Source organism: Apteryx rowi, unplaced genomic scaffold (assembly GCF_003343035.1).
Source record: "Apteryx rowi isolate R43461 unplaced genomic scaffold, aptRow1 scaffold_911, whole genome shotgun sequence".
NCBI classification, from domain to species: Eukaryota; Metazoa; Chordata; class Aves; order Apterygiformes; family Apterygidae; genus Apteryx; species Apteryx rowi.
This window is the reverse complement of record NW_020451218.1, coordinates 105,384-122,293: the sequence shown is the minus strand read 5'-3', so window position 1 is coordinate 122,293 and position 16,910 is coordinate 105,384. Positions and strand designations below refer to the sequence as shown.

General features: G+C 40.6%; 1 protein-coding gene across 14 annotated transcripts in view; it reads right to left on the bottom strand.

The window, feature by feature from the left end:
• WRN (Werner syndrome RecQ like helicase) overlaps positions 1-16,786 on the bottom strand; it is a 49,497-nt gene extending 32,711 nt beyond the window's left edge. For 8 of the 14 annotated variants that reach the window (XM_026091660.1, XM_026091663.1, XM_026091661.1 and 5 more), the window contains exons 1-10: positions 16,685-16,785; positions 14,865-14,983; positions 12,504-12,619; positions 11,421-11,566; positions 8,528-8,676; positions 6,055-6,204; positions 4,003-4,075; positions 2,025-2,136; positions 1,048-1,450; positions 285-365 (exon numbers count right to left, since the gene is read on the bottom strand). In XM_026091660.1, coding sequence (XP_025947445.1) covers positions 285-365; positions 1,048-1,450; positions 2,025-2,136; positions 4,003-4,075; positions 6,055-6,204; positions 8,528-8,676; positions 11,421-11,566; positions 12,504-12,619; positions 14,865-14,960 — 1,326 coding nt within the window. In that variant the 5' untranslated portion in view covers positions 14,961-14,983; positions 16,685-16,785. The other 6 variants (XM_026091655.1, XM_026091658.1, XM_026091659.1 and 3 more) reach the window with 4 other exon arrangements.
• Between the last annotated feature and the right edge of the window lie 124 nt (positions 16,787-16,910).

The window sequence follows — 16,910 nt, the reverse complement described above, 5'->3', positions numbered from 1 at the left end:
CCCTCAGGCAAGGGTTTGAATGTGTGATACTTCAAGCAAATCAGCTGGTGAATGATAGTCTACACAAATGCAGGACACAGGTGGAAGGGAAAGTCCAAGCTGGTATGGTAAAGATGTGGCAGGATAGGTGGGATATTGAGGCCTAACACTGGTAACTTGAATTCTTTAGGTAGCCACATTCACCTGACTTCTGTACATCTTTTATAAGCAACCCCCTTTGCTTTGTTCCCTCCCCTCAATGCTGTATTCCACTCTGATCCAAGAACAAACTCAAAAGCACTTACTTTAAGCATCTCCATTTCCAGTTCTTCATCACTTTCAATTACACAGGAGATATTTTGTTCGTTATCTGTGGAAGATGCCTCCTAAGGAAAAAAAGAAAAAAAAAAATACATATTTTTTCCTATCATGAAAGCTATTCCTATTTTATCAAGTCCATTCACCCTTCTTACCTGCTATAAATTATTTCTCTATGCTTTTAACTCTTATTGAAAATAACTCAGCTCAACATTCAGCTCTGATGCCTGCCCATAGTGAAACATGTCTGGAAAAATATTAAAACACAAGTCTTGTGATAAGAAAACAAAACTAGTATCGCCAGATGTGGGAAACACTTGGAACATAAGGAAATTATAATTTGATGCAAGAGGCATCAATCCACATTCAGCAGTCACTAGAAGGGCCACAATTTACAGACACCTTAGATAAAGATCTGCTTTCTATTCATGACCAAGTAGGAGGTATTTTTGACTGCAGAATTTGTCCTCATACTGCAGGAATTTCTTATCATAAGTGTATTAACAATTGAAAGAGTAAAACTAATCAGAGTATCTTGAGTTTCTGTATTCAGTACTAGTTCTCCCAACAGTTTGAAGAGCAGCTCAGTGTTTGACTACCTGCATGAATACTTTCCAGACTCCAAGCCCTTCCTCTAGCTTGCCCTAATTTTCTCTCAGCAAGACAGCCTTTTAAAATCCCGTGGGAAATTAAGGATGAGATCACTTCCTCTGGTGAGTGTTTATGCTTTACAAGGGCTTTTCTCATTACCTCAGGCACAGCTTCATTTAGAAATTCTTTTGCAGCCTGATGCTCCAACATCTGTAGTTCGTGCTCAGTAATGTCTAGTGACATGAAGTCATCTCTGTCTGCTCTGTCCTTAGAATCAGCTGCTGCAGGCCCATCTTTCTTCTCAGTATTATCATTCTCTGCTTTTCCTTCGTTACAGTCTCCCTCCCAGAGGCCAGCTAACGTAGCATCTGAGCAGATGTTGAAGTCACCTTGCAGTTTTTTAGGAAATTCAGACATTTCAGCTTTTTCAGCTTCAACATCTGTGGACTCTGGAGCTGCCCCACAGTTCCTCTCCAGTACAGAAGGGGAGCTGGAACCACCAAACAGTGTGCTTCTTAAAGCATTGACATTTTCTGATATATCAGCTAGTATTTCTGCAGCTCTGGAAGGTAAAATAGGAAAGTCAAATGAAAATGACAAAGTAGTACTGCCTACATCTTATCCCCAAACAAAACTGAGAATTCTAAGATGCTCAGCTTCTACAGACAGATTTCTCCAAAACCTCATTTACAAAGGCTTGTCACTCAGCTGCAGCTTGCTTTCCATCAGAACACAAATCCAATCTCTTTGATGACACTGAAGAAAAGCTACAAAGATTCTCCAAACACAGTTTGTGGTATTGCTCCCACGCTTATTAGAAGTCTGGATACTTGATATAATTAGCAACATGAGAGCCCTGAATACCTATGGAAGTAGGTTTTACTGTGCATTTCAGCAAGAAGTGGATCTAGCAAAGTTCAACTTCAAACCCATTGCAATTAGGTCAGAGAAAAGCTATATTTAATCACATCTAGGTATAAAGGCAATATTTCCCCATTGAGCGAGCTTTGCTTTCTTGTTTTTTAAAGAGGGATGCAGAAATAACAGATAGCTGTTAACACAAATACACTGTGTTGTGTCAGACCTCAGTAGACAAATCAAGTACACAAAACACCTATAGGTGACAAAAAACTAACCTCTGCAAGTTTCCAAGTTGTCCGGAAGAGCCAGGGATATGAGAAGCCAGATCCACTATCTCTTCAGCTAGTGAAGTCAAACGCTCCTTCACATCATCTGACAACATTTCATCTACAAGAAGTGCCACCAAGTTACTTGACAATAATTTGGGTTTAATATCTATACTCAGAGAAGCTCCATTCAAGGAACCCCTCATAAGATCTACAGCTGACACATCAGCCTTCTCAGTGCTTTAGATCAGGCATACTGAATCGGATCAAATTTCCATCTATTTCAGCACTGCATCTCTTCCAGTGGCCTGTTACATATGCTTAGGGAAAGACAATAGAGAACAGGACCACTTTAAAGTGATCCTTCCCCTGGTGTATCCTCCAGCTTCCAGAAAGCTGTAGCAGAGCATGCTGAAGCCTACATGCTGATCAACCTGTCTAAACTTTCTTCTGTGACTTGGTCCAATGGCTTTTTGAATCCACTTGTACTCTTCACTTTTGCAACAGCCTGCATGCAAAAGTTCACATACATACACAGTGTTATGTGAAAACTAAGTTCCTTGTACTTCATTTAAACCTTAACTACCATTCCTTCTCCACCTCCATTTATTTTTTTAATCTCCCCCCTCCCCCAATGCTGCTCCAGCCTTCAGATAAAGGCTGGAAAACAGGCTTATGCTGTTTACTCTCTGCCAGTGTGTACAGAAATGATCAGAATTAACAGGTATGTTTTTGCAGCAGAGTTCACATTTTTCAAGAAGTTTCTTTTGTACAATTGGAAACTACCATCCCAGTGATGCAAATTCAGTAATGTGACTGTCAACAACCTTCCTGAACTTTAATGCAAGGTAAAAGTCTAGCTTATATCAGCTTCCTAAACAATGAAACCCTACTTGCAACTTTCAGTCCAACAGGAGCTGAGACAGAAGTGATGCACAGCATGACTACACAGACATTAACATAGAGCCAACTGTGCAGCCTGAAGGGTATCAACACAAGACTGCAGAGACTGCGCTCCTCTCCTGTTCTTTCCCATCTAGCCCTTTCATCTTGAGCCCCTGGGAGCAGCTAAGTACCACACTTCAGAGACATCACAATCTCTTCTCATGTAAATCAATAAAGAATGAGAAATAAGTTTGCTTACTGTTTTTGTTTGTTCACTTGTGGGACTTGTTTTGTTTGTTTGCTTGCTTTTGTTTTTTTAAACAAGACTGTTTTTTAAAAAAAAGACTGCAGCTGTCTGGAACACAGATTGCTATCTCCTTTCCAAGAGCAGGTCCTGTGCATTTCAGGACTCTTGCAGTATTGGTAAGAAAAGAATCCAGAAATTTAGTGTAAAGTCACTCCTGAGCACTGTTCGAGAAAAAACAATTACTACTGTAGCTTTCAGCATGACAGCATGCTTTGAGAGAAAAGGAAGATGCAGCCAGCACAGAAAAGGAAAAGCTGTTTCTATTTTTAAGCCATATACTACATACAACACTCAGCTTTCCTTATGAAGCATGTAACTGAGAAGTAAAACCAAGATTTCAGAGTCACTATTTCTGATCAAGTAAATAGAGCTGAGCTGATTTGAAAATATCTACGTCCTATTTGCATGCCTCAAAAACAACCCTAGTAAGTAACAAGTACTTTCTCCATCTTAAACTAGATTTTGGTCCCTGGATCAGCTGAATTGATACCAACTCACTGAAGCAATCCCATTAACAAACTGGAATGAGAGCAGGAATTCTTACCATCTCCTCATACAGCAGGAAAATAACACACCAAGACTGCATTCCCACCTCACTCTAGAAAAGTTACACAGTATGGTAACACAGGTCATCTAACAGCCTTTACTGTCTGCTCTCTCTGGAAGCTGTCTCTAATCTCCAATAAATCAGACACAATCCCGACACAAGGATTTTGGGGGGGGGGGGCTTAAGAGGAAAACTGAATGTTCAGTTGTACTTTGAATAAATTCCTTACGCCTGAATGTGTAATTTACCTTGTCTTAAATGAAGCATTTTCTGGTCACCACTATTCATATTTTTCAGTTTTTGATAAATGATGAAGCCAGCCTGAAGAGGAAAGCAAACAAAATTCAGTGACCGGTACTCCGTGGAGAAACCACATTTTAAAGACTTAACAAAAAGAAGCCGAGAATTAGTTCGGCAAGCCATAGCATGAATTCCTTATGAATACCATACATAAGGCGTTCTTGGGTCATGTCATACAACTGTAAATAACAAAGCATTGAGGCAGAGCAATCACAGCCATGCAACATTTCACAGAATGTTTCACAAAGTTGAAGTCCTGACTTGAGGCCAAAACCACAGTGGATATTCTTATGACTAGATCCCAGTTTTATTATCTTATAAAATTAGCTGCTAATAGAGAGCTCTAAGTACTCCATTCCCCATCTCACCATCTGCTCCATCTCATTCGGATTTTATGTAATGCTCCAAGAGAATACTTATGAATCTACCAAGATTAGATTCCATGCGTTTAATATTTCCCTTGATATGAATAACAAGTTCTAACAGGAGAAAGCAGCCTAAAGCCAAGAATGTGCTAATTAGGCTAGGCATGTTAATCAAAGCATCTTAAAGAGGAAGGAGAAACAAGTTACTCCCCAGTGCTTTCCTGCGAGGCTCCAAAAGGCAGGCCAGGTGAGCAGAGTGTAGTGAGAAGCAGGCATTGCCTGGGAAAAGCTAGCTAGAGCAGTTGCACCAGGCATTTCAGAGGACACGAAGCCCCTTTCTGCACTGGTTTGGGTCCTGCACCTTCAGAGGAGCTAACCCCTCCACAGTTTAACATTTAACTAGAATAGAAATATGTAATGTTTTCAGAGTCACAGAAGAAAATACAGAAGGAAAAGTGGGGCAGTGTTGCCTATCTAATCTGATCACAGAAATAAAACCATGAGGGGAAAGAGTCAGAGTGAGGTATTCAAGGGCTTCCATAATGAACAATTTTCTCCCAGTAAGCAGACAGCACTCAGCTACACATTAGTAAATCCCTTCACAGTGCACAGAACTGAGGGAAAACTTACCACTTTCCAAAATTGTGAAAACAGCAGAGACTTCTACAGAGCTACAAAAATTCATATGCAACTGTAATAATTACTTCCTGGTAAGGCACACTGTGGTTCTGTTGTGTTAACCACTGGAAAAGGTTATGTTGCTTGGAAGATGCTTATTAATTTTATCTCATGTATCATACTTAAAAGGAGCTGAGCAGACTGGATTTTGGTTCGTAGGAAGCTTAAAAAAGACAACCAAACAACCCCTTAGGAGAACACACCTGAAAGCACTAACAAGTTACAGTGAACGTCTGCAGACAAGAGAATTGAAGAAACATTATCCAGAAGTGATTAAAAAAAAAAAAAAACCACACACACCTTAAAAAAATACACTTGTCAACTGCATTACTTCTATGTAGGACAGTCACTCTGCAAGAGTTTAGGCTCATTGCACAGAGACAGAGATAAATTCCACATCATTGTTCCATTAAAATGCACTGAGGTGACAGTGTTAAGTTAGTTTGTCCCTTTGGACTGACAAGTATGCTGGAGGAGCGTCCAACTGTTACTTGACAAGTTCAGAGACAGCAGAATCCCCAGGATATCTGGTTCGAAAGAAAGTAAGTAAGAAAAGAGGACCTCATTATAGGCTCAGGGCTATTGTGGTATGGGATTTCTTTTTGCCAAGCTATGTTCAATTTTATACCTAAAATGTCCACACAATACCCTATTCAAGTCATTTCAGCAAACGAGACAGATTATTGAATCAAGTACAAGTGGTAACATCTTCAACAAAGATCTTATGACAGCTCTGGATTAACACCACAGTCTGCAATGCCATTTAAGGCAGAAAAGGGATTGGACAGCAGCCTGTTTGGTGGCATTTCCACTTTCAAACATCCCGTACCCATGGCAGACCACAGTCTTCATATGTTCACTATGTTCTGTAGCAGAAGGGCAATAAAACAGCAGCAAACAGCACATTAGGAAAGGAATTTATAAATAAGGAAGGAATGGCGATCTCTTTGTACGTACATAAGCATCTGTGGCTGCATACACTTTCTGCTTCTCATTCAATGGAAACTCTTCCCAGTTACTACAGCGGACAGACTTATCTTTCAGAAGTTGCTTGCCAAAAAGGTGTTTTACCAGACCATTTAGACTCCATATCTCCTTACACTTCAGCTGGAAACAAAGAAGACTTGTTTAAAGAGGAAAGCAATTGTGCTTAGCAAAATGTATTGTTAAAAGTGGCAAAGCATATTCATTAGGGACACAGAGCTCTGCATTAGTCAGTACAAACTAGTTCCTCAACAGAGTGACTGTTCTTCAGGCCTAAATCTGCTCTTACCATATTAAGAGGTAGAAAGAGGGAGAAATCTCTATTTTCCTGCCCTAAAACTGTATTCTTGTAGGACATCCCTATGTTGCCAAGCTGGAAAGACTACATTAGGGCCAGATTAGCGCATGCACAATGAGATGGTATTGTCACACAACCAGAAAAAAGAAGCATCTGTACAATGTACTCTCAGGGTAGATAAAACAAAAGCAAGAGACAAAACTTAAAAATAAAACTCTCCTTCCTCCAGCATTTTTCAATTATCTACATTTTTAATTAAAAAAAAAAACCTATGTCAAAAACAAAGAATTTGATAAAAAACATAGGAATATCAGTGTTTGCAATTACTGTTTTGTCATCATTTGCATGTTTGAGAAACCAAGTGCAAGGCTTAAAGCATGAAATTGTATACCATGCTAACAGTTATTCAGTCCACTGTGGAACAGTTCACTGGAAGACTCTAGAAGTCACCCCACTACACTGCTGTTTTCCATTGCTTTTTAATCATAAGTGTCATTCACAGTTGCTACAGTCTGTTGTCCTAATTGGCTTTCTTAGAGCCAGTTTGGGAAACTTTCCTTCAGACTCCAAGGATATGAGACTTACAAGCATGGTCCTCCACTATTCTAACTTGAGAGTATTTGCAAAACACGGACATCTGCCAAGCCTAATGAAGCAGTGTGGCATCAAAAGTTCACACTCGAAAATCCACTGTCAAAAACCTGCTAACTGCTGATTTTAGGGCCATCCCTCCCCAATTCCCCCACATTTTGCTATTATATATAATCCTATTCTTTGTTTTCTCAAGCTTCACTTTAAGTTTATTGATAGTCTGTTCTCTCTTTAGCAAAAAGACTTTAAAGTTGCTATCAGCGATGACATTGCTCATCTTCATTAAAAAAAAAAAAAATCCTGGGTTTGGACACTGGAGGCAAAAAAAAAAAAAAAAAAAAAAAAAGAGAGGGGTGAATTCTGGGAACCCCAGGTCGGGGGAGTGGGGGGGTGGGGCACAGGGAAGCTTCTTCTACCACTTGAGTAAATAAATTTCATTTTTATAGCTCACAGTCCACTGCAAACTAAAACCTCAAGGTGGCTTGGTAGTTTAGGAGCACTGCCCTTAATTGTGAAGATGGCTCACATCTGTCTGTCTTCCACTGTGGTTTAATTACACATGATACATGAAGCATGTAACAGAGGAAGGTATGAGAAATACTATTCCTCTGCACAAATCTGTTCTCTACCAGGAAAATATGACTGGTACTACTATCCACAGAAAAAAAACAAAACCAAACAAACAACCCCCCCCACACACACACTCACTCACACAGAGTAAAAGGGAGGTTACTGAGAGACCGAGTACAGGTAAAATTTTGCATACACAAAAGGCAGAAAAGCTTTGAGGGACACAACAGAAATATGAACAATAAGGATAATTTGGAAGGTAATGAACTTTATGTCCTCTTCCCTAATAAACAGGCACAGAGATGTAACTACACTGAAATTCAGGACACGCAAAATGTAATACAGCTTCTAAACAATAGATGGCCAGACCATGGAAACCTCCCCCACATGAGAAGACGTACCACAAACTTAGAAGTCACAGAAAGGAAGACATTTCTATGTCTCTAGATCATCTAACACCTCTGCACGGAGGACTTGTTGGAAGACCAGACTTCCCACACCAGGCAAGTGGTAGCAGAAAGGGGGACTCCCTTCAGAAGGCATCAACTGTTCACTGCCTCTGCAGCATCTCTTTCATCTAATTCTAAAGGTTCAGCCACTGCTGGGAGAGGTACAGCATTAAAACTAGAACCCTGACTTGATACAGTGCAGTAATGTGTCACTAAAAAGTACAAGAATTACATCTGCAGTCACGTTAAAAATGCTGTACCTTCTAAATGAAAAAGGTGAACAGATCTGAGAGGGGGAGGAAAGCTCTGTTAAAAACCTGGCTCACTGTAATGAAGTATTTAATGCCACAGACTTTCTTGAGAGTTCTTCGGAAACTCAAGCTTCCCCTCCTCCCCCCAATAGCTTTTAATACTTCTCTGAATTATTCTACCAAACATGCTTGCTATCAGAATTGAACTCCTATGAAGGAAAGGAAGCTTCCTTTTGCATAGCACAGTAACAAGTAGCCCTCCCAGAACAAAAAGGTTCAAGTTTTACTTTCTCATTAGCAAGGTCAGCCAGCTCCACAAAGCTCTTCAGTCTGATTTCAAAGTCGCTCATCAGCTTCCATTGATCTCCCTCAATTCCTACGCCAACCTTTTTAATTGTTTCATCCTCGAGCAGTCTTTTGAGTCCTTTTGGAAAACCTAAAATAGATTAAGCCCAAACTTTAGAAACTATACACTGAAAGACAACAGATATTCTAATGGAAATGACAAAATCCTAGCACAAGACCACTTGAGAAAGCCTGTTTGTTTGTTTTTTTTTTTTGGTAAAGAGGGAAACTCTTGCAATATAGAAAAGTAGGAAAGAAATACTGAAAATACATTCATTTTGTGTCTGAAAGCAAGTAAAGTCTTCTTTAGACTTCTATTTCATTTGTCTAACTCATCATCAAACCAGATGACAAAAAGACAATGTCTCTAGGGCAAAAAACATTTTAATCTACAGAATTGGATGCACATGAAACCAAATGCAATATTGTTTTACTATTTTCCACATGATATTCATTTCCAATTATTGCCCTTCTGTGTTCAGTGGAAACACTTTATACCGTTAAGTATGGGGAATCATCGGGAGAACAGACTTTGTGGTACATACTCAGTGCTAGCATGCCCCAGCTTTGGGCTGGTCCAAAACCAGTACGTTTAAAACACACAATTAGGCAACCAAATCCTCCACCTAGCCCAGATAAGTCAATCAAAAAGATAATAATAATAATCAGCCCAAATTGATCTCATGGCAATCCCAGATCAAAAGGTATTTTGAAGTTTTCAAGACCAAATAAAAGCACACAGCTTTTAAATCTTGTTTTCTAGAAGAAGAAACAGCCACAGGCACTTGATACCAAAAATGAAAGCTGCTATTCCCCCCCCCCCCCGATTTCATCAGCATTTAAAATTCACAGCTTCTTATTTAAGCATATCTCTTCAGGAACCCACAGTTGGATACCCTGAATCAGTCCCAAGTGTAATTCCAGTACCTACAAACATGCAATATTTCACAAATACAAAGCACTTAGGGTCTTGGTTGGTTTTGACTTCAGGTTTCACCTTTTCACTAAGGTAATAAACACTTATATATACCAGCAATGACATATGCATCACTGATCCTATTTTAAAGAATAATCTCCATGGTTTTATGGCTTCTGCTGATACTCTGTAGAGAGTTACAGAACTATAATGGGAATCAGCTGTACTGTGGACTGTGAAGTTGCAGGTCCAAACCCAAATGTTAGAAAATCACTATTCCAAAGACAAAATTGTGTTAGTCTGTGGCTGCAAAACGCAGACCTTCTTAAGTATGACACTGCCATAGTGCCTCAACCATAACAGACTCTGGAGGACCTTCTGAAGAGGAGATACATATGGAGGAGCTGAATTAAGGCATATAACATATGCAACTAACTTCCTGAACAAGGGCTTTTCACCTATCTAAGAATGTCATCACGAAAATCTTCAAGATAGGAACTTCCCAGTGGAGCACTACTGCTCCATTTCTGCCATGTCATTTAAGAAAAAAGTACTATATGAACTACAAAGGTCCAAGTTCAATACTACAGAGAGGCTACAATCTGAGAAACAGGCCACTTAAAAAAAAAAATTTTTTTTTAAAGGAAAGCAGTGACTAAGAAATGGAAAATTACAAAGAATTTTGCTAAAAAAAATTAAATACGTCTCTCTGTAGGTAGAAGAGAAAAGYTGTTGGACTATATATACACTCACCACATTAAATAAATAAATATATTTAATGCTGCTCTTATTTTTGCAACAAAATATGGTAAGTCCTGTCCATTTGACTAGGTCTGCCAACATTAACAGTCCTGTAAGTCAAACATTCTGAATAACCAGAAATTGGCTGTGGTTCGCGGCACAAGGTTTCTACCTCTGTCAGTTCAAAGTGCATCTCCTACTGCCATGAATGGAAGCTTTAGAAAATGACCCAGGCAGAAACACCATCTTCCACTACAACACGCTTAGCAGCGGCTCACATACAAAGAGCAGAAATGTTTTTTATTCTAAACGTGAAATTATTTGTCTATTTGTTGATGCCGTATCGTATCTCTTCTTTCCTTAGCTTCCTTTCCTCAAATCTCTTTTATGCACTCATACCTTTCTGCCTGCCAGATTGAATAGCCTCCAGCAATTAAGTTTTCCACCCCATTTGCTATAAATGACAAAGGATTGAATGCCACCATTTAAACTATCACTATTATACCTCAGCATACACACCCCAGGGAAATCAGAGACATCTCACAGGCATCCTTTTAATCTAACATTCAAACCAAAGGTTATAAAATTGCATTGGCTTACCCCCATTCCTATTTGGGAGCTTTTATTCACATACATAATGAGTTCAGACTCTGTTGGGCACCCCCCCACCTTCCCCATGGCTACATCACACCAGGTATTCAGAGTTCTTTGTGAAAACCAACGTCACAAAATGCAGGTATTAGGAACAAACAGCACAATGGCCATTTTTGACAGTTTTTGTTATTCAAGCCAAATTAAACAGTGAACCTAAATTTAGATGGCTGTGCTTCTCTTTATTTTGGCACAAAAAGACAACAACTCATCATAGGAACATGCAATTAACAAACAAACAAACAAAAAAAACCTCAAGTGAAATTACTGTTCAGAACCCAAAAAGCTGTATGCTAGCATACAGTGCAGGAGTTGAGCTATGATCTCCTGACATACATAGGTAAGACATCATGAATAAATTCCTGTATTATAAGTGAGAGGAGGGAGAAGATGAATTCCCCCCCTCCCCCCCATCAAAGGTAGCCTGAAATATTTGTTACTGCTCAAGGCCAAAGCTCAGATCAAACAACATGCAATGTGGTAAGTAACTCATGCCCAGACTGATAGGAATAGAGGAAGTACAGTACCTGACATTGAAGAGATGTGAAACAAGTAACATTTTTCCTCAGTTACACATATTTGGATTACAGCTATTTTTGCCATTTTTCCTTTAGTATATGATGGTGGCCATTCAATATCAAATCCAACAGCAGCCCCATCAGATAAACTCCCCCTGCAAAGAGATTGACATTCTTCACGTTTAACTGTCCTTCCATCAGTACTTAAAATATCAGACTTAAGTCATCATACAAAGATGTCTGCGAGAATTGCAGCCAGTACATTCTTCCTTTCACATGTATGGGTCACAGAAACAACTTTATGACAGTTTTCAGCATATAACCTCGTACAGCAGGTGGAATTCCTACTTCTTCAAAAAGCTACACAAAACCTTTTGAAACAGCTTGATTTCTGACAGATACTATTGCATGCAGATGGTAGGCCTCATGAAATAACCAGACACAAAAGGAGAAGGAATAGTTTATTTTTCCTTGAAAGTTTGCTCTTTATTTAGCCTACTGCACTGAAAATTTCAGAATTGAATAATTTTCCCAGAAAGATGAGTTGTGCTATCCAAAAAGAGAAAAAAAAAAATTTGCATCATGAATTAGGATTTCTTCAAACATACAGTCCCCAGTCTTATGAATCCACATGTGCTCTTGATTTAATACAGTTCGTATTTCCTAGTTAAGTCACTGAAAATCATGGAACTATTTCTACCATGTAAGACAAATCTGCATCAGAGCTTGTACTGCACAATTCCATTTAAAGTGAGTGCAGGGTTCAACCACGGTATCTCCCAGGAAAAATCCAAATGCAGAACTACAATCGTACAGCACAAAGACATATTTTGAAAATTTCATTCACTGTGGATGAGTCAGGGATATCCCTCACAGGGATAATTGGTTGTCATGAGCAATAGCTTCCCTTTGTGCTTGCAACCACTGTGCTTTGCCACACATAACCTCTGGTCATACTGGCTATTTTGTTTTCTCTGGTTGACCTCTGGGTACACAAAATGCACAACCAGCAAGGAGAAGCAGACAGAGAAGAGCCAAGTCCTTTTCAGAGTGGAAAAACACACTCCAAAGAAACAGAGAAAGAGCTATTACCTGATATCTTCAGAGAGAAGGGAACAGTCACTGGCATCGTAGCTGTAAACGACAGAGCCACAGAACTCTAGGAATGGCAGCCCATCCTCCAGAACACTCCTGTGAATGTTAGACTTCTGTCGAACAACATTTGGAAGAGGGTCTGTTTCAGGCCACACATACCCTTGCTACAGAGATGCATCAGCACTACAACCATTAAATACTATCCCAAAGCTGTATCCCAACAAGTCTGAGACTCATCATTACTAAAACCTTGTTGCGAAACCACACTCTGTATGCAGGGCTAGTACCACTGTCAACTAATAATTGGCTAATACTCCCTATCAGAAACTTTGGGTTCACTCCTTGATTTCTTTGCTAAACTCCAAATACTTGGACTGAAAGTAGGCAGACTGAATTTGCACCTCAATTTACCTTTTTTGGATTATCCAGCCAAATGGATTCAACTCATTTTAAAAAACAAGCATAGGAAAAAAGCGCAGTTTTGGTGTTGTTAAAAACCCTCAGTGCTATTTCAAATGCTGCAGCACCTCCCCACCTCAGAAATTTGACAAGGAGTGGCCTTTGAAGGTCATTGTGAAATTCATTCAAATTTGGTCAGATTATAAGCCTGAAGCACCTCCATTTGCAGGACAAATTCAACTGAAAGCAGTAGCTCACGTGTCTGAGGATCTCCAAAATAAACTGCATCGCTCTGCGAGAATAGAATTGAGGTAATTCTCAATCAAGTCATTTGCCATCTCCTGGGTACTCAGCTCTGCAACTTCATTAATGTTCTTTTTACACCACATTTTGTGTGCAATGCACAGAAGTAAGCCAAGGGCAGCTCAACGATACTTGAAGAAGAGAATGCAGAAGAAGCAAAGAGCTACAATGTCTGTGGGTAAGCTGCAGTTGCAAAGGATAGGGCTACAAGCAAAGGCACCACAGGGTATGCCACAACTCAGTTATCTACTTCCTTGGTCCTGTGCTTCTGCCAGTCCGTTTCACTATATACTTAACACTGCCAGCTAGATCTTTGTGAAGTCTGTCATGCACTAAGTAAAATCCACAGATTTAAAACCACATGCAGTATTCAAATGGACTGATATTCTCCATCAACTGAATTCTGGTTTATAGTTTTAAAGCTTAAGCATACAAGAGAAGGTGAAATTGAACTTTCCAGTCAGTGCTGTTTTTTCCCAGAAGCCTAATTATCCAACATAGTTGACTCAGGAACTTACTCCAACTGCAAAATATCTGGAAATATTCACCTGCATGCAGAACATTCAGGCTGGTAACAAATATGCAAGTAAGCTATGATGACAGCAATAAATCTTAGTATATGACACTTATCGTACTCTTTTAAGGAACAGAAAAAGCCTGTCAACCAAAAGCATCTCCCTTACATTAAACAGTTTATTAACACAGTTTCAGAAGTGATAAACAGCCTGGAAGAGGGAGATTTCGAAACCACAAGCAAAGATGCTGACAGTTTCCTGTTTACACAAAGAATCATTTCCTCTGGTTAATGAAGGAGAGTTCATCAAAACCCTCTGCAAATAATTTTTTAGGCAACATGCTACAGTACACAGGTTGTGCCAGAGCGAGTGGAAGTCATGTTGTTTTCAACTGACTTCTTTTTTAATCTCCATGTTACTAATTCTTTCTTCCCACTTTGTAGAGGAAAACTACTGAAGAGAATCTTCTGCTTTTCTTTCTTTAATTAGCCTTCTGATTGTTAATGTTCTTTCAGATCTTACAGCTTTTTTTTTTTTAATGGAAAGTTTTATACTTAAACTGCTCATTTATGCAGAAAAAAAATACATCTAGAAACACATTAACTGCTAACACCAGAAATTTAGACAGAATACTGAAGACCAGTTTATTCTTCCAATATTTCCAGCCAACAAAGCCTTCTGAAATTCTGATTTTCTTCATTTGCAGAATTTCAAAATGCCTTACCAGGATAAACTCCTCTGTCAGACTATAATTTTCATTGAATTTTGAGCTCCCAAATTACATAGATGAAAAATACCCAATCTTTAGTGATGTATGGATGAAAATATTGAGTGGGCAATGCACTAAGAGCTCTGTTATACTTAGTACTTTCTGGCAATCTTGAACCTTAGTAAGAGTAGCACCTTTCTAAAGGAGCAAGAGGAACATCCCTGGGTTGATATTTTTCTTTTAGTTAAACAAGCTAATTAAAACAGAAATAAACTGTTCAAAAGTGCCTAATTACAGTTCATAGGACAAAACAACTGTAAACATTTCAACAACAGAAATCAGAAGCACAGGTCTAACTAAATATGTACAGGCCAACATTGTTTTATCGTGCTGCCTAAAAGAAGCTATATTTTCCCCAATGTGACAGCATACCTTTTTGTCACCCAGAATTCCCTCTTGGTTCTGCGCAAGCATCCACTGAGGATATTTATTCTGCAGAGTAGTAGTTAGCAAATCCCTTTCATTCATTTTCTCACATGTCTGTTACTTTTCTTTGAAAGAGAACAAAGAATTAGAAGAGTCAGTAGTTTGTACTGAGACAAGTTATTATGACTTTTTCCATTTTTAGACCAGAAAAAAAAAATCATCCAAGACCACCACCCTGAACTTAAACACTCTGTGCACAAGAAAGGAGATCTACAGAGCTACCCGCACTAAAATGTGGAAGCACTTTACATAATAAAGAGGTATAGAAGAATAAAAACAAATTAAAACAAAGAGAGAAAAGTCTTTGAAAGCCCTTCTGGGAGAAAGAATATTCACTTTGGTTTTATGCAGAACACTGATTCAGATGTAAGAGTATACCTACTGCCATCTCTGGTCAACACAGCCATTGATAATTAGGTTAACATACCTTGGAGTAAATATATTTGCAGCCTTTCGTGAACAGCATAGGAACCTATAACTAGCTTAAAAGCACCATCAGTTGGGTTCACTGACCAGTGAAGGACGCCAAAGGAATACAGATTCAGAACAGGAAGGGGAAGACTCACACAAATATGTTTCCCAAGGGCTGCACACCCCACACACGACCTCAGAGCTGCAAGCACATCAAGAAGGCAAAAAAAACCCATACAGAATTGCTAGGGCCACCTAGAGCCAAACAAGGAGCAGGCTGCCAATCTCTCCAGTTCAGGGCGAGTAAGCAGACAGTGGCTGAGGTCACTTAAAAATTGGCCATGCTCAGACGTAAGCAAAAGGAAATCACCAGGTGGAGGCAGCCTATTCCCAGGGTTTCAGAGAATGGGGAGCATCCCCTGGAACAGGAGGGCTTTCCAAGGGGGAATTGGGAGAGATTTAAACTGAGGCTGCATGCTACCCCAAACTGCAGTGAAGTTCCAGCCCTGACAGCACTGCTTGCTGAGGTGGTCTTTCAGGGAAGTGGAACAGGACTTATTAACTGTGAGCAAGTCAAGTCAGAGGAATCGGACAGGASAGACGACTCCCTGGACTGATTCAAACGTGATTTGGAAACCCTCTGGGAGAGGGGATAAAATGGTTTCTACAGACGACCAGTCACTCACTCTGCTTCCCCCCACTAGTCTCCCATGTGGCCAGCACAGTTTAGCAACAAAATCAGGCTATTACTGCCCTGGTAACAACACCATACTGCAAGAGTGCACACTTACCTTGTAGATACAAACTTCACCCCAAAAGCTTGACTGCCCTTATCTCAACAAAATCCCCCGCTTCTGGCACCCRAACATTACATGTTCACAACTATAATGGGTGACAAACAGTAAGATTTTGCCCCTTGGTTTCCCAGCTGCCCCCTAGAGGCTCCTCACTTTCTCGTCTACCCGCTGGACTCCGCAGCTGCGCTTTCTTGCCAAGAGGAGAGCGGGAACCCTGGGCAAGCCGTGCTACTAGGGATCTCCAGCACTGCAGAATCTCTTTTGATTTCGGGCTGATAACCTAGACGAGGCAGACCTGTCCGCCTGGGCAGCAGCAGAGCCGGGCAGCGCCTCAGAGATAACCCCATAGGGCAGTGCCGTAGTCGCGCAGCCACAACGTAACTCCCTGCAGGACGCCTCAGCTCGAGCCCGTCTGCTCCTGGGAGCTGCAACCGCTGGAAACGAGAGTGGCCAGGAAGAGCGAGCCGGAGCAGGCCGCCCCACACCCACCGCCCGCCGGGCACCCACCCCCAGCTCCCGGAACACTCTCCATAAACATCAGCCACCGTCACTACTCACCGCGCACGGAGCCCCGCACTTCCTGGGGCGCACACGCTAAGCGTCAAGGTGCGCGCTTAATGCGTCACCGAGGAAGCCCGCCCCTCACCCCCCCCTTCTCACTGGCCGGCCTGTCTCGCCGAGTCGCGGCAGCGGGAGGTTACCCGAGGTGACGCGCATGCGCGGCGGGGCGGTGGCCCTTTGGCCGCGGGGCATTGTGGGCAGTGTAGTCCCGGGGCCGGGCGGG